The 23736-nt window shown below is 37.4% G+C and overlaps 1 protein-coding gene across 13 annotated transcripts in view; it reads left to right on the top strand.

Moving 5' to 3' along the window:
* Positions 1 to 23736, top strand: part of ARHGEF3 (Rho guanine nucleotide exchange factor 3) — a 130660-nt gene that overhangs the window by 75836 nt on the left and 31088 nt on the right. Inside the window, exon 1 of one of the 13 annotated variants that reach the window (XM_068694556.1) lies at positions 20245 to 20623. The exons of 11 other annotated variants lie outside the window; for them this stretch is intronic. In XM_068694556.1, coding sequence (XP_068550657.1) covers positions 20528 to 20623 — 96 coding nt within the window. In that variant the 5' untranslated portion in view covers positions 20245 to 20527. Of the gene's footprint in view, positions 1 to 20244; positions 20624 to 23736 lie in introns of those variants that run through there. One more of the 13 variants, XM_068694555.1, reaches the window with a different exon arrangement.

Below are 23736 nucleotides of genomic sequence, written 5' to 3'. Positions count from 1 at the left end.
TGTGTTTTTTATCAATGACCTTTTTAGCCCTTTGTCAACACTAATGTCAAACATACTTGAGGATCTCAGACCTCAGGAAAAAGTTCTAATTGCAGAGTATTGGTAAAATTCCCAATAACTTGTGTGTGTTACTGTAGCTGTATAATCTTGACAGTGGAAGGATATCTGCCTGCAGCTGCAGACTCACTTTGTTATGCAACTCAACCCTGTTTCCTTAGCTACAGGATGGAAAGCAGCAAGGAGGATGGGGAAAGCTTCCAGTGAGTAGAAGCCCAAGTGTTTGGAAATGCTCCAAGAGTATTTAACAAAAAATAATGTTGCTGTTTAGAACTGTGAGAATGTGTTTCTCAGTAAAATATTAGTGTGTCAGCTCCACTGATGAATGAAAATGAAAAAAGCAGAATGAAAACACAGTGTGTATACATACCTGCATACATACTTACATATACATGTACATACACACAGCAATACTCTTGATTGTTGAGCTACAGCCACTGACATAAAGGAAGGTAAGATAAATTAGTCAGTTTTAGACCTAATCTGCAGTGAGCTTATCATATACATAACATGTCAGGACCCTACAAGTCTGCCTTAAAATGGGAAAAGAAACAAACAAAGACTTTAAGATTAGACTGAATTTTCAAGCTTATTCTGAGCACCGGTCTGCCATAAAATCATCCTGCTTGTACAGGGACAGAACATCTCCAGTGGTAACTTCTAAGATCTTTATAGTTACTTTTATAGTTACATTTAGATAGCTATGAAAATAATCAGTAGAAAATACAGTAATGTTAATGTGAACCTGCAAGGTTCATATAAGAGGTCTTCATTCGGTTCTAAATTTGATTTGCAAGGTCAAATCCAGATCTCCTGCTACACTGGAAGATTGTTTCATTTACTTTCTCTACACTCTATCTCCTATCTTGTCATTAGTTGGCTTAGAAAGTCTATACTTTGTTACTCTGTTAATTGTGAAGGCAATAGTTTTATAAAGGCCTGGGTGGTATTTTTGACTGCTGCTCACAAGCAAACCAGTACTGCAAGGATTATTTGACTTTGTCTTAAGACATGCTAAGACACCTGCCATTTTTGTACATTAAAAATGTTATTTAAATTACATACATTTGCTTTCCACTGATGTTAGAGATTGCCCTGTGAGTTTTGTGTGCCTCTTATAGCTTAATCTCTTAATGGAGGAGAGATTCACCTGATTTGTCTCAGTAACCTGGCTTCTGTAGTGACCACTTGATAGAACTGGGAACTGAATTGCAGTCTCTTTAAAGATCACTTTCCTGGGCTGCAAGCAAGTTAGCTGTCAAAGATATTCCTTTGCACTCTGTAGAACTCTGTGCCATTTTTAAAAAAAGATGCTAAGGTACTGATGGATGCATGTATTTGTATATAATTTGCAAAGGTGCTGAAGCATTTAATTTCCAAATGTGACTGTTGGTAACTTAATATATTTAAAGTATAATATATATAAATATATGCTCAGTGGTTCTACTTAATTTTAACTTGACTTCTGTCAAGTAATTGACTTCTGATTTGTTTTTCTAAAAATGTAATTCAGTAACATTGAAATGTTACAATAACTGAAAATAACATTTTATATCCAATGTTCAGAAGGCAATATTCCACTATTTTTTTTTCTTAAGTATGTTGTTAAAAACAAGGATTTTTCTGTATTTCCTTATAAAACTGTTATAATTTTATAATTTTCCTTTCCACATTACCTTACCATGTTTATTAAAAAAAAAAAAAAAGTCATTGTCATGTATTTAGAACAAACTTCATTTTAATACATGTAGGGTTTGAACTATATTACAGCATAAGTGGCTTAATTACCTTCCTGATTAATAAGCAGAATAAAACACTAGGTTGTTGTTTTGAATATTTAGCTTATTCTGTACCAGCTGCATATTACTGAAAAGTTGAGGCAAGTTATAATGGCTTACTGCTATTGTTTGGATATGTAATTGATTATTAAAGCTTCAAGAATGTGTATTAAATAAAACCAGAATTTTTGGTATTGCTGTAACTGTAAGCTATGTAGATATGTAAGCTATAACTGTAAGCTACGTATGTAAGCTATGTAGATAAATACAAAGAGTATATATAACATTATTAGAATTACAATTGATCTCTTTAAAATTCTATTTAACTGCACAATTTTGCTTTTGCTGTGTGATACTTATCTTTGGTAGCTTTGAATTATGAGATGTGCAAATGGAAAGGTCTGATAATTGGAGCTTAAATATATAACCTTGGTTAAGAGTGACGGTGCATAGTTGTGACTGTTCTGTAAACGTTAGTGAAGAGCTTTGAAGGTAAATAAAATGAATTGCAGTTCTCCAGAAGTGCAGTAATTAACAAAACAAATACAGGCCCGTTAGCTGTAAATTTGTTCTTCTTCACATGAATTTAATAGAATTTCTGCCAGAAACCTTTAATTTCATTCAACGTACGGGGGCCCTGACTGAGTTTAATAACCATACACTCTTACTTATTACTTACAGATCTCTGTGTCAAATCTGTCAGTGTATATCTGACAGTGTGTGTACATAGATATATAGATATATATCAGATTTTTTGGTCTGAAGTGTTGGTTGTTGGTGTGAAAGGTGGTCAGTGATGTGTTTGGAATGGGCTGTTGTAAGCAGGGTGCGGCCTAGCAGGGGGCAAAGTGTGACTGGATTTTTTTCTGAAAGCTGAAGCATTCTGTGACAGTATGTGACTAGTATTGGTTATAACTAATAGTGAGTTATTAATGGGTTAGTTAAATTCTGAAAGCATTTGTAAGTAATGAAGAGTAGCTGGATGAAGTTTCATATCTTATATGAAAGTTCCCGTGGTTGATTTGTAATTAAAACAATTGTGTTAATTCTGGGGCATAAATCTGACAGCTTTCTGAGCATTGTTGTATGCAGGTTGGTATTTATTGTATGCATTGTGTTATTTCAGTGAGTCATTGTTCTCATTCTGTTGTTTCTTACTTGCATTTGAAACATGTTGATTATGCTCCCCCTATGACTTTTTTTTGTGTGTCATGTCTTAGAATAACACAAGGGCTTCCTGTGTGCTGTGTGAAATTTGCTCTGAATTCAGGTAGCTTGTGTATTTTCATGCTTGAAGACGTTTTTTCTATTAGGGTAGAAACTCTTACCAGGAATAGCATAATGTTATGCTCATTTTTTCTGTCCACATGAACTTGCTGACTACATGTGTGTGAACTTGGCCAACAAACTGACTTGGAGGATGGGTTTGTATCTATCTGGAGTTGCAAGGCATTTCTTGTAAGAACATGGTTTTTCACTTACCCATTCTGTGGCTTCTTTTCACTGATTATAGAATGCTGATGGGTTTATTTTAACTTAGCGATGCTAAGAAATTAGAGATTTCTCAAGGAATTTAGTGCCTTAATTCCTGGTAAAAGTTAGCTTGAGGATTCTGAGCTTTCTCACTTGTGAGTTAGGGCAACTTCAGCTGCAGCTCCTGGAGATGGTGGCAGCCCTGCAGCCTTGAGCTGTCCTGAGGAGCTTCTGAAAGGTTGGCATGAGCCGCAAACCGAGCTTGTGCTGGCTCCTCAGCTGCCACTGCTCACACCAGAAACCCTCTTGGTGAATCCCTGAGTGCCGGTCCCTGCCTTCTCTTATGTTACCCTGTAGTCATTGCAAATGGGTAAAATAAGCACAACTGGGAAGGAAATGGGAAGGGACAAGAATAATTCTAGCTGATCAGAACCCCACTGTAGGATAATCCTAAGAAAATGTTCGGTACATGAGCATTTTTCAGAGACATGGGTTTGGACGTTTTCATAGTATTGAAAATAATGGAATTTTTTTCTTGATTAAAAATAAGACAAGCCTTATATGTTCATGCAATCTTCGTTATCCAGCAGTTATAAAATGATTAGCACTCTTAAATTTCATGTAAAAGGGAGTATCTCATAGATTTTCTTTGCTCCAGTTATTTCTGAAATAGTGGCATCAAGCTATGGCATTCACATTGTCAGCATTCACGAAATCAGGAGCATTTTATTTGTCAAGATCTTTGTCTGTCTTATAAAGTGTCCTACTTTTTGTAAGCTGTTGATCGTTTTTGCAGAGGAGTTTTGTAACATTATCTCAGCTTATTAACCCGATTAATTCCTATGCAATTTCTCCAGCTTTGTTCAGCACGGATTAATTTGCAGTGATGGATCTAGCTTTCCTATTATTGGTTATTGTCATGAAACAATTAGGCTCGGTAAAAATGCCTTTCTTCTGCCTTTCTTGCTATTAAGTGTAGAGGCAAAAATGTTAGCAGTTGGATTTTATAATCTATTTGTTCAATTTTGCCTTCCTATCTGAGTTCGCAGATAGCCTAGTATATATGTAGATACTGTATACGTCGTAAAACTGTCAAATATGAAGTAATTTCACATAAAATCAATATATATTTCTTATGGTAGGTATAAAAAGATTATTTAAATGATATTCAAGACTTTAGCTGCTTATTAATGCAGGTTCTTTCAGGTAGAGCATTTAAATTATATGATTACTTTTTTAAATGGAAAAATAAGACCAATAACGTAGGATGCTACCTGCATCTTGGGTCAAAAACGGCATTAGATGCATAAGTGGCAGATCTTGTCTAAATTCTCAGGAATTTATGGTGATACTTCTTGGGAAAAATCTTATTTATTTCTTTATTATAGTTTCCAAAGTAATCCCTTTAGTAGCAAATAGCATAGCTGTACTCTGGTTTTTACTGTCATTATCTGTCTTTAATGGTCTTTATTTACATTAGTAGAAAACATAACTAGTGTCAACATTTTAATAATTTTTCTAACATTAGTTAAGCAATGATACATCTCTTGCTAGATGTATTTGCTCACATTTATCCTTTCTTGTATTCATTAAAATAACTTCCTCTCTGTGGTGTTCACTCTTAAGTAGACTAAAAAGCTACAGATGAGAGATGTGGATGAGGGCATCTTAAAAAAAAAAAAAAAAAAAAAAAAAAAAAAAAAAAAAAAAAAAAAACAACCAAACAAAAAAAAACAGTTCTCAACATTAAGCAGACCACAAAGATTTAAATATACAAATGCAGGATGGATTTACTGGTAAACCTCATCTTCCAGTTTCCTCTTAGTGACTTTAGTGTAAGAAGCAAAGAATTGATGCATTCAGCAGTGTTTGGATTTTTCTTTTAATCTGGTTCTTGAGGTTATGCCAAAACGTGAAGCTATGTGTAAGTGAGAAAGGAAGATTTGGTAGATCCTGTACCTTTGTACAGCAGCAGTTCATCTGGTATCTGTGGGTAGTCACACAGGTAATGAAGCAAAGCCATGTTTTATTATTGCTTGCATAACTTCCCAGTTCTTAAAAGTAACTCGAAAGAAGTGAGTTAAAATTTTGCATTGGGTGAACAAATAGGAAATGGAAGTGGGAAGGAATCATCATTAATAGCAACACAATCCTTTAACAGAAGAAAGATTACTCAGAAAAACCAAAATGTTATAGCTCTTCCATGTGACATTTTCTATGTGGAACAACTAGGTCTTTTCCTTGGGGATTGTCAAGGTAACAAAGGAACCATTTATTGTTCTCAGTTTACTGTCACTGCCTAATAGAGAAAGGAGGTTGAGCCAGCAAAGCTTGTACCAATGATTTGGAGTGGCGTCACATGAAAATACTTGAATGACTTGTTCCCCCTTGATGAGGGGATTGATTAAGTAACTAAACCTCAGTAAGTTTGCAGCTGATACCAGGCTGGGTAGTTCTGTTATCTGCTGAGGGCAGGAGGGCTCTGCAGAGAGGTCTGGACAGGCTGGTCTGATGGGCCGCATCCAGTAGCATGACATTCGACAGGGCTGAATGCTGGGTGCTGCACTTGGGTCACTGCAACCGCTTGCAGGATTACAGGCTTGGGGAAGAGTGTCTAGAAAGTTGCCCAGCAGAAAAGAACCTGGGGGTGCTGGTTGACAGCTGGCTGAACTTGAGCCAGCAGTGTGTCCAGCTGGCCAAGAAGGCCAATAGCACCCTAGTCTGTATCAGAATTGGTGTGTCAAGCTGGGCTGGGGGAGTGCTCATCCCCCTGTGGTTAGCACTGGTGAGGCCACACCTCGAGTTCTGTGTTTGGTTTTGGTCTTCTCGCTACAAGCAGGGCATGGGGATTCTGGAATGTGTTCGGAGAAGAGCAAGAAAGTTGGTGAATGGACTAGAAAACAGGACAGATGAGGAGCAGCTGAGGGAATAGGATTTGATCAGTCTGGAAAAAAGCAGGCTGAGGGGAGGCTCTCTGCAATTGTGAGAAAGGAGGTTGTGGCATGGAGGGTGTTGTTCTCTTTTCTCGGATGACAAGTGACAGGACATGAGAGGACATGAGGCAACAGCCTTAAGTTGTACGAGGGGAGGCTTAGATTGGATAGTGGGTAGAATTTTTTTTATGGATAGAGTTGTTATGTATTGGAATGGGCTGCCCAGGGAGCTGGTGGAGTCCTCATCCCTGGAGGTATTCAAGAAATACGTGGGCATGGATTTGGCTCTATTAGGCTGATCTTAAAGGTCTTTTCCAACGTAAATGATTTTATGATTCTATAACATGGCAAAACTGAATCAACGACAACTGTGAAACTCTAAATCAGCGCAAGTTCCGCTATAAGCAGCAGTCACTGGCACACAGGTTCTGATAGCTGTTTCTGTGATGTAGCTATAAATTTACAAAAGTAATTTGCACTAATCTTTTTTAAATGTGTCTCATTTGTGAAGGAATTCTCCACTGCTTTGCAGTAGATATTCAGAAGTGTATACTTAAGAGCTCCCAGATAGAGAGGCATAAAGATGCAGGCCATGCTGGGAGAACAGGAGCCATTTGGATGCTGTTTGTGATGGACATCTCATTAAGCTGCTGATAAGGTAAATCTTCCACTGTTTGATTTTTTAGGAACAAAAAAACATTCAAGCATCTGGAACAGAAAACTCAAAACGAGGAATGTGAAAATTCTAATATTTATTCCAGATATGACTTCCATCCTGAACTCATCATTTTTTTTATTTGGTTTGAAATTATCCTTGCCCGAACCAGGAGACACGCTTTACTGCTTTATAGGAGTAATATAAAAAGTTTGTAGAGAACGTGGAAGAGAAAAGAAGCTTTGTCTAGAAAAAAAGCTTAATTCAAGAGAAACGATCTAAAAGGTACAGCAGAAGTTCTCTGATATCTATTGAATTAAGATGAGGAAAAAAAGGAAGGAAATAAAAAGGGACACTTTGCATTGAGACTCTTTCCAGGATACTAGAAATATTCTTATAAGATCTGCTGTTATTTAAAGCAAAAATAAGTGGAAGAAAATGCTGCAAAAATCTTTTTTTTTTGGTCTGTACTCCAAGAATGTTCTTTAAAATACAGAAGTCAAATATCTTGCCTCACCTACAGAAAGGTGGCTCATGCTGAATGCTAATTGCTGATCAGGCAGAAAGGTTACAGTAATGACATTCCTGTCAGGGGTTGGTGTGTGTACAGGGCTGGCTGGATTCCTGCCCTGGCTGTCCGGCTGAATCAGGGCTGAGATGCTGATGCTGTGATCAGACAGCTTCCAGCTGAGACTTCTTGTAGCAGCCCTGTGGTCTGGCTTTAGATAAGTTATTTAAAATAATTGTAAGACCAAAATGACTAAAAATGTCAAAGACTGATAAATGTCTTTATGAGGTTGGGTAACTATTCTTTCTGTACCTGTTTGTTCAAGTAATAGCTTAGCAGCTGAGTGAGAGACCCAAATGGTACAAATAACTACCACAGGCATTGCTTACATTTGTTAGGTTTGCACTTGGCTTAACTGTTTTACCTTTCTACTTTTTATAGCAGTAAAGGAGTATCGAAAAAGCAGCAGGTTGTTTTTTTTTTTTTTTTTTTTTTTAATATACTGCTTGGCGTGTTTAATTTCATGCTGCACTGAAGTTTGTGCTGGTTCCACTTCATTAATTAATTCCAGGCTGCCAATTACAGGTGGCAGCTGAAATATGAACCTATTCTGTGTTGATGCGTCCCCTGACCCCAGTCAGGTGTGATATGCCAAAGCCATACGTGACTAAGTTGAACAGGAAGAAGTAACGCTTTTAGATTTAATTAAGACAAGGTGTCTTTAAAGTTTTTCCACTCACCCCTCTCACCCTCTAGTTATTTCCTGATATATTTTTGGGGCTAAACTTTAGCAAGTTTAGGAAGGAACAGGATTAAAAAACAGATGCATGCTTCCTGAAATGCACCATTAAAAATTTCCACCTAGTTTCACAAACAAGGCATAATCCTCATCCTATAAGAACTGAATATAGTAGAAAAAACTGTAGTCATAAATATTCAGAATTGCTTCACATATGGACACAAACATTTAACAAAATGCTTGTAGTAGAATCTCAACTCTAACTATATTATTTCTGAGGAGCTTCTTTTGCATTTGCTTTTTTTTTCTCCTTTTTTTTTTTTAAAAAAAAAAAAACTAGAGTCACTGGTGGATGCTATAGGTGGTTTTTTTTTTGTCTTTTTTTTTTTTTTTCCCCTCAATACCAAATGAACTGTTCAATTACTTTGGCCAGTATTGATCTCTAAATACCAGAAATGGAATCAGGAAAGGTTCATTAGTGCTTAAGACTTTCTGCTTTCTCTTTTTGCTAGGAATATTTATTTCCCTCTGTAGTAGTTTATTCATTGGGTTTCCCTTTATTACCATTATTTCTGGAAAATTGGCAATATCACACTCAAAACTTCTTTCTAATAGTCAGGGTATAAATGTAAAAACTGACCTAAGTGTGATGTATTGATTGCATTGCACCTTCCTGAAGGTTCTGGGATACGGCAGTTCTGACTGAAGTGTCAGATGAGAGACTAATTGAGAGCATTGAAGCTCAAATGTTGAAGCTGCTGAGAGAGAGCATGATTAGAAGAAAGAGGCAATGATTAGAAACCAAACAAAACAACATAAAACAAACAAAACCCCAAACAAACATACAAAAAAAAACAACAGCCCACCATCTAGTCATTAAGACTACTTGAAACTACTGTAAAACCTGTTGAATCTTAGGGAAATACTGGAATCATAATTGCCTTCAATATATATATTGCAGATTTCTAAATATACAGCAAAGGAAACCAGTAGAGTAAGTAGCAGTTGTGAAACAAGTGTACTGTTATAAGGCATGAGACTAGAAGCACATTTACTGCCTGGTTACTGTATCTTTTCCATATGTGCAAGTAATATCAGACCCGTGATTTAGTTTCATAGAGATCAGGGAGACTGCTCATGTTTGAAAAGGTCTTTGTAACTTCTTATTTCAGCTGTTTGGCTTCTTCCTGTGATGTGGTCAATATATCCTGCAGCAACACAATGTAACGCACATCTGCTGTTAGATAGCATGTACTAAAAGAAATGTAACTTCCTGACCCAACAAAATGGATAGATTCTTAATGTGGTGATGCTCCAATCATTTGGGCAGGATAGATATCCTTTATTTAATACAAAGACCAGATTTGGAGGAAGAAATTACAAACAGAAGCAGGTAGTCTAAATGTTTGTGCAAAAACAACTCCATCAAATTCCAGAGAACTGTATGTAATAACATACCTACTCTTCTGTTCCAGATATGAAGTGCATTCCGATCTTTATTGTAGGTCTATACTTTTATGAAGCTGTTCTTTCATCTTTTCAATGTTGATTCATCAATGCAATGGCTGGACATTTCATATGACTTAAGCATTTAGGTGTTTTCATTGAGGATTTTCTTTAAGTGCCTTAGGTCACCTTGAGTACCCAGTCTGTGCTCTGAACTCTCCTTGTTCGAAGGAAGAATGGAGCGGAGAATTCAAGGAGGGTTCATAGAGCACCCTGAGAACACCTGTACCAGACACTGTGCTTGAAGTAGGACAGCAGGATTAGTAGTTCTCCTACTACAATGCAATAAGTTGTTATGGCAGCACTCTGCTCTTCCTTTATCTCCTAATTGTTTGGCACTTCATTTTCACATTTCATTATTTAACTATCATATCTGGGATAAGGAAAATATGAGGGCAATGGAATTAAATCATGTTTCTAATCAAAAACTATCATTGTTAAAAAAAAAAAAAAAAAATCTGGTATCCCTCAGCCTGGGAAAAAAAATACATTTTTGTTTGTTTTTACCCCTCCAGTACCTTTTGCTTCCCTATAATTCTTTCAGCTTTTATATGCAACATGATGTTTTTGCTTCATTTTACATTACCATTTCTGGATGATTACAAGTTGTATTTTTACCCCCTTCTTGTGCAATGTTTATTATTATTATTATTACTTCTAACAGTAATTTAGCTTGTTTTAAGTCAATAAGATGGCTTCTATTGATATTCTGATATTCTAATTTAGAGATATTGATATTCTGGTATCAATATCTCTAACTCACTTTAAGCTGCTTCTACTCAAATTACCTTAAATTGTATCAATGTAGTGTTTTTCTGATATGGGTGAACTATCTCCAGCTTGGAGCTCTGAGAATATATTTCCTTGGATTTCTGTGTGGTCAGGATTTCTTTTTCATGGTTTGCCCCTCTCCTGTCTCTCGCTTTAGGTCTTAAAATATATAACAAAATCAAAATGTTTTTTTTTTCTATTGTCTGGACATAAATATATACATATATTTTTTTATTGTCTTTTAAGGTAACAAGACCCAAAAAAGAGTTGTTTAAGTGCTTGCAAGCCATTACAACTACAGCAAATTATGTTACTGAGAGATGCTGCATGGTCTTGTTCTATTCTGTAGTAGTCTGGAACTCATACACGATGGCATAGTAACTTCCTCCTACAATATCTTATTTCAAGATCACATGCAGCTCTACTTAGACTGCTGCTTTTGTACAAGACCGAAGACTGAGCTTTTGTTAAAAAAATAAAAAAATGATTCTGGGAACTCTGCTGTGCTCAGTGCTCTGTATTGTTTGTTAGTGTGATATTCTTAAGGCATAGCCTTCAAAATAAAATTTTCTACCCATCTATTACTTGTTATGTATTACTACACATAAAATTCAGATACAAGATCTAATCTAATACCACAATACCATCTCTTCTAAAATTATTTTGCTGTGTTCTTTAAGTATGGCATCATACTTAACTCAAAGGAAGTGGGTCTTTTTATCTGCCCTATGTCTAATCTTACACTTTATTTCTACACATTGCCATTGTTTTCTGGCCTTTGTTATTTACAAAGCAAAATTCTCCTTCAGGATTCTCCTATGTTGCATTATGATTATTGCAACAATATTTTTCCTGGCATTAACAAACAGCAGTTTTGCATCCACATATACAGGCAAATGTTACTGCAAAAGTCATTTTCCTAGGTGGTCGCTTTGATTATCCTATGTTTCTCTTTGTATTGCTCTAGTGACTTCTATTTTGCATCAAACAGAAACTAAAAAGACTTTTGAAAGTTCAGGTAAATGGTTTATCCCAATCCCACAAATTGTTCTGTTACTGAAGTGGGTCACTCTTGCTCCTCTCTTGGCTAGGATGCCAACTCTCATCCTTAGCTTGCTATCACTTTATCAGTGGTGGTTGGAATTACTTTCAATGTTGCTTTCCATTTTTAATTATTGACTCTCACTGCTATATCAGGGGCTGAGTTAACTACGGTAGTCAGGGACCTGTCCGAAACTCATAGTTGTTAGCAAGTGGCGCACCTCATGGTGGCTCATGGCTGCAGGTTGGGTAATGGAGGTCACTTAAAAGTAGAATGCACTTGATCTTTTGCCAGATGGCACTTTGGGAATAACAAGTTGACCAGAGGGGAGATAGCCTTCAGAAATTATAAATAGCATTCATGAGCTAAGATTGAAGTATTCAGTGTAACTATTTGTCTTATTTCTGTGTTTCAGCTGAGAGTATTTATAGTAACTTTTGATCAGTGTGGATGACTTCATCATATTTTTCCTTGGGAAGATAGCACTTTGCCACCTTAAGAAAAGCCTTGTTGTAACTCGAAGTAAAACGTGCCTGAAAGTGGCTTCTTCACTCCCTGATTCTTGGTTAGGGGCTATGAACAAAGAAATTCTGTCCTGGCCTGAGTTGTTGGTGTCTGAGATGTTATGCCTTCTTTCAAGCGTCTTTTAAACATGAGTCACATTGTTGCTAACAACACATCATGGCTAAGGCCACGCAGCTTTGCAGCAGTGCTGGCAGTAGGCTGCTTCCATCCTTTGCTGATGCATTATCAGTTTTGCAAGGACGCTTCTTTTTGAAGTTATCCCATAGTTTTGCTCCCCCCCTCATATAGAGAGGATGAGAGTGAGAGATGATTTGTACGTGTGTGTGTTCATCTTTTATTGTTTTATTTTTTGTATATTTTTGTATATATTTTTATATTTATTTTTGTATTTTTTTTGTATATTTTCATATATGGGTCATAGCAGATGAAAATGGAACATTCTAGAAATGATCAATGGGCACCAGTATTAGAACACACATTTTGGGTCATCACTGTGATAATTGGAATGGTAAGGCATTGTGTGAACTGTGAAACTCTTCAGGATCAAGTGTGGAGGTTTTCTCTACTGAATTGTCATGGAGTATTATGCTGTAGCAGATGGCAGGTTCAAGATTGCTCTATTGTAGTTATCAGGCTGCTTGTAAAGCACTTGATAGTCTCCCTGTTTTGCTTGACCAACATAATTCTTTCCCTCGGATGTCTTATAATCTGTATCAAAGAATTATAAGTTGCTTAACTTTCAGTCTAAAAATATTGCTAGCATCTCCTTGGCTATGATCTAGAAAAGGGTACATCATGCTCAGGAGAATATGAAGTCAGCCTTATGGCTGGTCTTTGAAAGTTGTATTTAAGAAACACAGATGTTCTCTTAATTTTATGATACACAAATTGGCAAAAATAACTGAGTAGAAGATGAGTAACCATGCACAGTTGTTATCAAAATTAGTAGGTGGGTCTGTTTAAAAAATATTAAAAAAGAAAAGAGCTTCTAATCCAAAATGTTGGTCCAAAACCAGAAACACTGACAGTATTCGTTGGGTATGACTTCATGAAACAACGCAAGCTGAGCTAATAGTTCACTGCTATTAGGAGGAAAAAAAATAGCTCTTTCCCTGCCCTGTTCTCGTTGGCATTTGTGCACTTTCCATCCATTTGCCTTTAGAAGTGTTCTGGTGCTTTTGTCATGGGGCAGGAACCCATGCTTGGTAAATCAACAGCAAAGAAACCTGGCAAACGAAAGTCAGTGTTTCTTGTTGCTGCAAGTCACTAATTGTTAATTAATCTCATTCATGCTGTAAAATCATGTCCGTTGTCAGCACTTTCAGAGTTTGCATCTTGAGTACTGCCCTTCCCAAAGCAAAAATGTATTCCAAAAGTCATAGAAATCAAAATCTTTGTGAAAATGGCTAACTCAGATAACTTCCAAGGAATGCAGAGAATCATACTAACATGTCAGTGTGGCAAAGCGTGTGTCAAACTGGGCAAATGAATGGTATAATTGGATTTAACGTTTGTGCTTCTAGACAAGTAAATGGATAGGAGAGGAGGACTTAAAACGGTTTTGTGTTTTGCTGCTTTTATTTCTAACTTGTAGGTCATGAATACATGAAAGCTCTTCTGATTTTTTTTCCAATTGTTACATAATTTGGTCTAATATATTGTATTAACCCCAGACTTTGCTTTACATCTTGCAGTTGGAGGGACATAATAAGTGGCTTTTAGCCAGTATTACATGTGAAATCAATTAGAGCGGGGAAAATTGCTGTTATTCTTAATAGTTAATCCTTTCTTCATTTTCTTCTTGTCCATATCTAAAGTATACAAACACACATACAGAGAAATATTAGAAAATGCTTTCTTCCCTGAAGTTGAGTTATTTATATGATATAAATGTTGTTGTAATAAAATTTAATCAATCAAACAAAAATGACCACTATTGTAATGTCTTGATAAATACAATGTATTAGGGACAATGCTGTCCTTTGAAGAAATTTGTTACTTAATTCTCCAGCCAGGAGGGTGCTCTGGAGAGAGATTTCAGCTCCCCCAGTGCCTGTAATTTAAACAAAATATTTAAATTACATTTAATCCTATTTAAACACCATACAAGTCATTCCCAGTAATTTCTTCCTTGTATAATGCCTCTTTTGTTGTAAAATTTTAGGAAAAGACGCTCTTCCACTCAGGGCCACTAATACAGAACTTGACTTCTTTAAATTCTTTAAAAAAATTAAAGATTCTTTAGATTCTTTAAAAATCCCCGCTGACAGCCAGTGCGATCCTTCCCATCTCCGTGTAGGGCCGTGTAAGAAGACAAGGAAGGGCCGTGTAGGAAGACAAGCTCAACCAATTACCTCCTTACAAGTGTAACTCATGAAGGGTCATTTTATCCAGCCCCACCACACCCTCTGTGTTCCCTCCAGAGGGCCCACACAGTTAGGAATTAGTTTGTGCTTCGGGTGTGGTAGCGGGGTGGAGAGGCGTGAGAGAGTCCTTCCTCATAGTCTTGGTGGGCCATCGTCAGCAGGAGGCACCCTAACAGTCTGGGATATGAAACCGAGGCAGCTTTGAAAATGACTTACCATCTTCCTAGGGAAAAATTCTGTTTCCATGAAGTTTTGTTTCAGTGCAAATGCAATTGTTAGAAGGCATCCTTTAACTGCACAATACTTTCTGTAGTAAGCAAATTACATGAAGTTAGTGGGGAGGGGGGGAGAAAGAACAAACCAAACAACCCCTCCCCCCCCCGCCATAAATAAAATCCAAACCTCCCAAAATTGGCAAATATTCATGCTCATCTCCCACTGCCAAATTGTTCTGTATTAATAAGAAAAAGCTCCAACAATTTATGCATGTTTTACTTTGAAAGCCTGTGGATGGCTGACCGAACGTGTGTTTATATAACAATGCATCTATGATGTTCTGTATGGGAATCACGTCTCTCTATTCATCAGTTCCACGTGAATGTACTTAGACATAAAGGTGGTACTTTTTCAAAGTAGCAATCATCCACCATGGAGGACAATGAAGACTCCTATTTTTCATTTCATTTTACAAAACTCGGGCAATAGTTCAGGACCTCTTGGCTGCAAATCCCAAAGCAGAGGCCACAATAACAGTGAGGAAACATAAGTTTAACTTCTTCCTCCTCTTGTTACTCCATAAGCTGCACAAATAAGGGCCATATGAAAGATAGTCTTCAAATGGAGAGTCTAGATGGAATAGAAGTTTGGGCTTCAATTTTTTAATGTCAGATGTTCCCCTGAGACATGTTCTTTGTTCTAGATTGATCTTTGCAGGATAAAGTCTCTACCTGGAAAAATTACAGCTGTGTTTTTTGAGAGGACATTTTTAATGGTAATCATTTATCCTGTAATTATATTTTTATTGTAATTTCTTATAACTGATGTGTTTAATCAAGTGGTCTCTTTCAAGTATTTATCACCTAGAAAATTGTTGCTCTCACTACTGTGTGTACAGTCTGTATTTGCAATGAGGAAATTGCAGTGTCATGAATAGCTGTGCAACTGCCTGATAAGTACCCTTTATCTTGCAGTTTATATGCTTTCTAACTACTGTATCACAGTTGTTTGAGCTCCTAAGCAGAGTTAAACCCATGATGTTTGGTGAAAATGGCTACTTTAAAGAATTGCCCTTTTTTTCCAGGATGTGGTTGTTTGTTGTTTTCTTTCTGAAAGGAAAGATTCCTAATGATCACTCTGAAGTTATATTAGAGTACATTGAAGAGAGGCTTCAGAAACGTTCAATAAGTGCAGAACTGTGTGTGTACAGCATTAGCTTGGCTTACTTTCACTGGTCATTTTATGAAATAGTAACTTTTATCTGAATACTGTTAGTGAAATTGTACCTCTTGTAAGCAGTGACTTTTTGTTGTTTGTTTATTTTTATTTTTTTGGTGAAAACACATTCTAATGGTGGGTGCACATATGAGAGATATCCATACTCAAAGAATATTCCATGGAGTGCAAGCTACTGAGATTTCTTTTCTTGAAATGTGCGTACAATATTTCACTTAATTCAGGCTTTTACAATGGGTAAAACTTTCAGAAACAATACAAGCCAAGTAGTATGCACACTTAGCCAAAATTGTGTCAAGATGATAGCCCTCTGCAAGAGATTTTATATTAAATCTCTTACTCCCCCCATAAGCCTGGAGTAACATAGCAAGAAAGCTGAGCTACTGCGTTTAGGATGACTCAGAAACTACTGGATACTTCATATTCATACAGAAATTCATCTGTTTTGAAAACAAAGCAATGAACTGTTTATTGTTCCTTATTTAAAAACCAAACCAAAACACAAACAACACCAAGAGTTGAGAATATAGTGTATCTGAAGATGATAGTGATAATAGTTTTATTTTTCAAAGCATTATACCTTTGATTAAATTTTTTTCTTGCTACTTAGACCTTCTGGGAACATATCACAGAGCTGTGTTCTTGGTGAAATGTATGTCTAGGTGCATAATATATATTTCAAAATCATCCAAAATGGGTGAAAAAAGCTCCCACAAATATGAATCATGGGAAAAGCACAGTTAGTAGTGTTTCTCTTTTAGCATTGATGGTTATAATTAAAAGAAGAAATAGAATGAATTATTGCAACTAAGGCTAGGCTATTTTTTAGGCTTGACAGTCAAATGCAGACAAAAAAAAAAAAGCAAAGGGTTGTGTTAAGTTGGGTGGGGGAAGAAAAGACAGACATTGAGTCTATTGGAATATGAATATTTCATCAAAAATTGATTGCATTTATCTAATCTTTTTTTAACAGCTCGTCAAAACAGATTTTGCCTTTTAATAGGGAAAGCAGTCACATTAGCAAATCAGGAGGAAGACAGTAATTGAGATCTGGGTGTAGACATCTCAAAATATTTCTGTTTAATTACAGATTCTGCATTTCTGCCCAAAGGCAGTTGGAAAAATTTTGGCAAAGATCATGTTGAAACAAAACTTAAACAAGACAACAAAAACACCAACCCTGAAACTTTAAACAATCTATTTGTGTGTTTTATTCCTTAGGCTGTGTTCAACTTTAATTAATGATTTTCTGTTCCATTGAACTCCTTTAACCATGGAAGTCATGGGCTTTGAGATGCTTTGCTCCATTTGGATTTTCCTTATCTAAATGTTTGGATTAGATTAAATATTTTAGTTACTTTTGCTGCTGCTTAGCATAATGGCTTCTTAACCATTATCTAGAAGGAACTGTTTTGTTTTTTTTTTTCCTCTTTTGCTATTGTATTTTGGATAATTTGTGTTCTAAAACTTAAATTGTCCAAAGGACTTTGTCATACAGACAGATGCTTTTCCAATAGTTACTTCAATATTTGTTTTTGAATGTATGGGGAAACTGGTTAAAAGCATTGGTGTGAACTAGACAATCACGGAACAACTTCATTAGTGAACTTTAGTCCTGAACCAGGTCAACAGTGGTGGGTACCTTACTTGAGCAGGGATTACCAGAATTACCAAACAGCTTGGTTCCTAAGTAAAAATTATATATATATCAGAAAACAAACAAACAAAATCTCACAAGCCTGTTTTGGATATTCTGTGAGAGATTTTTTTGAAATTGCACTGTTGTGCAATTCCATAAGATAATATGATACTTAGAAAGTTAGGTGCATCAATGAATCAATGAATCCAAATTTCAGTTCTAAAAAAGTATTTATGCTCTTCTAGTAGAGTAGACAAACATGCAAAGTCTCTAATGAATCCTATTTTAGATGTTTATAGAAGCTATAGTCTTTTAGGTGTAAGTTACTCTGAAATTCATCAGTACTGCCTATTTCTAGCAGTTAAAAAATCGTATTCATCTTAATAGAGGAATATAGTCTTTTCTCTTGTTTCTCAAGAATGCTTAGTTAAGCTGAAGTGCACTGGTCTGATTAATTGGAAAAAAGGCAGGATTTTTCTCTCTGCACTTTCTTTTATATATTTATAAACTCAGGTTCATTGAGTCTCCAAACCAGTACACTCCTGTCCTGTGTGAAGTACTCTTTATGCTGTGAAGCATGTTACAGGACTAAAATGGTTCGAGGGCATGCCCTGAAGGCGCTTTTCCTCATCTAAGTGAAGCTGATTTTTAAAATGGTTTTAGCATATCCATACATTAAAAACAAAAACCAAACAAACAAACAAACAAAAAACATACACAGATAGTATTTGAAATCAAGGCTTCTTGGGCTTCAATGATTAGACAGCAGCTGCAGTGTTCTCAGGAGGTTCTGACTATTGTAACCTGTGCATATGTATTGGTGTTTTGATGTGCTTGAAATGGAAGGAGAAACTGTCTACCAGTAGCAGATTGCGTACAATAGAGGTATGTCCTGTGAACATCCTGCCAAACACTCACAAAAATGAACATACATTCGTATGAATGAAATAGCTGTGTGTACCTTCAGAAACATTCAACTAAGACAAGTAATCCTCTGGAAAAAATAAAAATATTTATTTTCATATCTTATGAAAAATGGAAAGTGAGGGGCCCACAGCAATGATTGGTCTAGCCTAGCATCAAATCTCTAGTGGAGGTCAACAGTGGACTGCTGTGGAAGAGTATGAAATGGAAAGAGCCTGTCATGATGTTTCCCAAAATACTGTTTCAGTAGCCAGAAACTTGTGTCTGAGAAACTTTCTTAGCAGCAGTGTCTTGTAGCAAATATTTCCATTGTGTATAACTTGAAAATTGTATGTAACGTGAAGAATTAGCTCCACTTTTCTCTATAAATCTGCCACCATGCAGTTTAATGTGATGGTCCTCTTTTCTGTAGTTGAATGTGGTGGAAAACCATTCTCTATTTTTCTGTCTCTCATGGTTTTGTACATCTCTATAACAACTGTCCTGATTTCTCTTCCTGTCTGAAATGTCCTGTCTGCTTGCTGTTCTGTATGTGAAAGCTGTTCAATGGCTCATGTCAACACTTGTGCTTCTATTGAACCTTGGCCAGTCCTCCTGTGGCCCTTTGGAGATGGGGAGAGCAGCACAGCCCATATCACTCCAAAGGTTAAAATTTTACTTTTTCTTCTACAAAAGAAAGCAAAACATCCCAAAGTACTGGTACTTTTCTTCTAGCTTTTTCTCCAGGAACTGGTGTGTGTTGTGGATTGGTTTGGGGTTTTGTTTGTTTTTATGAGCAGATGACTACAAAATAGAGAGGCAGCAGGAGACCATCTCAGCTACTGTGGCTGCTGTTGAACAGGCCTGGGAGAACAAGTGTGTGAGACATTGTATGTTTGGAATGTTGGTGAAGTCAAAGGAAGTACCCAAATGAGGACTGAGTTTGAATATGCTTATTCTAAAGGCATCACTATCTGATTAATAACCTTTAGCAAAACAAATGCTTGTGAATCAACATCCATCCAATCTGCTTTTAAAAATAGAATTAGTTCTGTCAGACTCTGTTAAGTTATTCTTGGTTGTGCTGCTTCCTTTTGCCTGAAAATATCCTTCCCTGCTGCCTCCATCCAGCTTCCCACTCTGTTTCCTTTTCCTTGTCTCCCATACTCTCTTTTCGTATGATCAATCAAGGCCCCAGACAAGGCCCCTGCTACTCCCTCTCTCTTTTCAGGAAAGTTTCACTATCTTTGTCTGAAGGTAGACACCAGCCCCTCTGCCTTGCTGACCTGGCCCAGCAGTGCATCCTGTACTATGACCATCGTAAGTGTTTTTCCACTCTCTCAGCTTGTTACAATGAGGGGTGCGGGTAGGGGAGCTCTTTGACTAAACAATAGCAACAGCAGTGTAACTTTAAAAAACACAAGAAACAAACTCCTGCTTGCCAGACAGGAAGAAGTAACAATATAGGTGAATAAAATACCCAGAGATTGAGCAATGCTGAATGTTGTGGCATAGCATGACGCAGCACTCCGTCTCTGGTGGGCTGGAGCACTTGTATGCAGGATGCAGATGCCACTGACATCCACAGAAATGGGAATGGTATTTGGGCCTTGGCTGCTAGGCTATTGGGGACTGCTGGTGATGGATGGCCATGAAACCCTGCGTTTGCCAGGAGCTTAGGTGGCCCAACAGCCCAACCAAAAGGCAATAATTGAACTGCGTTGACCCTCTGAGAAGCAAGCACAAAGGCGGGCTGAAATTCTCTGCTTGTGGTACACGTTGAGAAGGGCTGTGTGCGAACCAAACTTTCACAGTAGGCCGAGGCGGGCAGACGAGTCCCCCCGCAGCCAGCCCCCACTCCTTGCCTTTCCGCTGAGGCGGCGACGTCGACACCGCCTCGCGGGGCGGGCCCGCTGCGGGGCAGCGGTGTGAGGCCGCCTCCAGCGTCTTCCCGCTCCTGCCCTTTCCTCCTGCCTCCTCCAGCCTCCCCCTGCCCGCAGCCTCGCACTCCCCGGCGGCCCCTCGGAGCGCGGGGCGGCCGCAGGCCCTGCGCTTGGAGCCCCCGGCGGGACGCTACTGCTGCTGCCGGGCGCCGGGAGGCTCGGCTCAAAACCGCCCTGACGGCTCGCTTTCGGAGCGGAGCAGCTGTGACACCCGAAACTGGCGCTCCCACCGCCGCGATGGTGGCCAAGGATTACCCTTTCTACCTTGCGGTCAAAAGGACGAATTGTGCCTTGGACGTGCAGGCAGCGAGCTTCCCGGCTAAAGAGACGGAGGTACCTCAGTTAGGGGTGACGGGTCACAACTTTGTTCCTTTGTAGCTCTGTGGTGCTCGGGGGAGAAGCAATGCACTGGGTTAAAGGGGCTTCTGGGCATAGATCCCTGGTCTGTTTGAGCATCCTGTAGTGCTTTCCTTGCTGATGAACTTTTTGAAATAAAGGAAAGAGGAATCTTGTCATCTGACATTTTAAAGAATTAATCTTCAAAGTGGTTAATGAAATGTCTATTTTAGATATGTAGTTTAAAGTCAGTTATCATATATTTATTTTATTCTAGTGCTAAGTGTTACTAATCGTCAAACTGATGCAGGAGCCAGTTGTGTGCTTTGCTGACAGTGGAGGCCATCTGGAAGACAGTGCCTTGAAGCTCCATGTCACTGTCTTGTCCTTATCAGTGCTAGAACAATAAATTAATGTGATAGCACAGTTAACTGAAAGCTGCCAGGTCAGCAGGTTGACTATTGTCTTTCTTAAAATGGATGAAATCTTTTAATGTGACATTAAGGAATAAGATTTTTAACCGAAACTCAACTTACTCATTCACAAAACTCTCATAAATGGTGGAAACTTTCAAGGAGTGGGGTTTGTGAAAGACTTGAATATTTGATACTTTAGGTTAGTGTTTAGTCTGCTCTAGTTCTGTGGAAAGCGAAGTGACCTCAAGGAGGCTGTCTAGCTGTGCTGGAGGAAAGATTAAGCTTCCTTCTGAAAGTTTTTATCATTTCAAGTATATAGATTCTTTATTAGTCTTCTTTACTGAGTAACTTGAAGACAAATTGCTAAATTGTATGCTTTTAATCCAACTATATGAAAGTTTAATTACTTCCAGTGGCTGAAAGTAACATGAGCCAAGTGTCCCTGTTTAAGCTAAGAACTCTAAGAAGAAGATTCTGCCCTTTTGCTTTTTGGTGTAATTGTACATGAAGGGTTTTAATTACTGAAGTTAACAAACCTGAAATTTTGTCAACTCTGTTTTTCAAAGTTAACACCCTGAATATGTGTGCACTTATCCATAAAGCTTGTGTTGTTAATCACTGAATAGTTCATTTAAGGGTACTGGTTTTACTGGTAATAATATCTGAGAAATATGCATTTAGTCTTTTAGTACATGAAGATTTGAATTATTATTATTATTTTTAAATTAATAGAATTGCCAAATCTGAAGAGTTCAAGCATTATTCTGCTACGCTTAGGAAGGGCAGTTTAATTATTCAAATTTTGAAGAAAAAGTCTCAGTGAAATTGTAGAGCATGAGGAAATCTCTGGTAACAGATGAGATCAATCAGAATTACAGAGTGCAAACACTGACTTGGATTTATAATCTTTCATTTTGTATCTTATATAATTAAGAAAATTCACCTTGTACTTTCAGGCTTATTTCTGAGAGTAGGATGGACCACTATTTCTTCTGAAAAATAAACTTTTAAGCATTCTTCTGTTTGTCTCCATCTGGCACTCAAAAATTTTGGCAAAGGAAGTAGAAATAAAGGCACTTTGGGAAAGGCATTGTAAGGATAGACATATGCAGCCTGATTCCTCAAAATCTATCAATATTGGGAAAAATCCCCATTTCTTCTCCAAATCAAATGTTAAGCTGTTTCTCTGGCCTTTAGTAATTAAAACAAAGCTATTGAGCGCCTTCTACCACGATTTTGTTACTACACCGGAAAGCTAGTGTGCTATGTGTGGGTTATGAACTTCTGGCTTGGTGAACCTTTTGAAAACTATTTTAATTATTGACATGGGAAGTTGAGTGATTTACTTACCTATTGTTCATAGATTTTGTCATATGTGGAACAGAACAGATTTTCTGCTATGTGGCTGTTGTTTTTTGGTTTAAAATCAAAATTTGTGATTCTTAAATATTTCCTCTGAAATTCAGAAAAAATCTTGAGTATATACTTAAATAAATTAACCCCACTGATTTCAACTGAGACTAGCAAAAAATGTGTATCCTTATCAGTACTGTTGAAATTTTCCAGTGTTTCAGGTGGTAGTCTTTGGGTAGCCAGCTGAAGCTTACTGACAATATACTGTTTTTTCCTCGTTCTCTGACTTAAAGTGCAGAGCAGCAGTAGTAAACCACTGCTGTTTCTGAGGAACAAGTCAGTGTCACAAAAGAGAACAGAGGTTTCCTGCCTATGGTTCGTTCTGTAAACCATACTTGAACTTGTTTAGCATAAATCCGGTAGAAGTAGCACAGTCACAAAACAATGACTAATAAAATGTCCAAAATGTATGTTCAAACCTGGAACCTGAGAAAAGGTACCTATGGTCAAAGTACAGTTGTCACATTTCTTTCTAAATACAATATAAGGGCAGCAAAGCACTGCAGTGTCTGAAGAATGAGTTAATATAGGAAACAGTGCAAGGCCTTTGCCTACATCATTGCATGCCCCACGTAAAATATTGTAGTACAATTCTAAGTGTAAATGGTACAGAGGTGTTGGGCTCATTCTGGCTTTTTTTGTAAGATGGAAATAGAGATAATCAGCAAAACTGCTTGCTTCAAGGTATTAAACAAACACCCAAACACCCACATCCTTTCTTGTAATGTACTAAGTGCTTCACTTGCTATAGCGAGCTTATCAGCCCCTATAAAGGAAACTGAAAAAAAGTGTGTGACTAGAATAAATGGAGCTATTTTTAGTCTGACAAGTCTGACAAAAACTGAAGTATATTTAATAGAATGAGGTATTTAGCAGTACCTATAACAATGCGTGACACACAGCCTCCACGTCTCCTCTGAAATTGAAATGTTAAATGAGACTTGTGCACAGCGTGGCACACAAACAGCTATCGTTTCCAGGTTAGTGGGATGAAGAACAGAAGGGATACAAGTAAGCTGCTGTTGCTCATTGTTAATAGAAAGCCCAAGACAGGTCTTTCCCTCTCTCTCCCTCTCTCTCATTTTTTTCCCTTTTTTTTTCTCTATTTTTTAATAGCTGCTGTAAGAGACTCTTTATTATCCAGTACCAGAAGAAAATACTTGCAAAATTCAGCATGATAGAGTACTAACGATTTGGATTATTAAATATACCAACTGTAGTTCAACAAGATGAAATTAGTACCAAGTCTCTGGTAAAAATGTATAGTTATAACAACTGTAA

The sequence above is a fragment of the Anas acuta genome, chromosome 11, assembly GCF_963932015.1.
Source record: "Anas acuta chromosome 11, bAnaAcu1.1, whole genome shotgun sequence".
Lineage (NCBI taxonomy): Eukaryota > Metazoa > Chordata > Aves > Anseriformes > Anatidae > Anas > Anas acuta.
The sequence above is the reverse complement of the archived record's forward strand: the minus strand, read 5'-3'. Positions and strand labels throughout refer to the sequence as shown.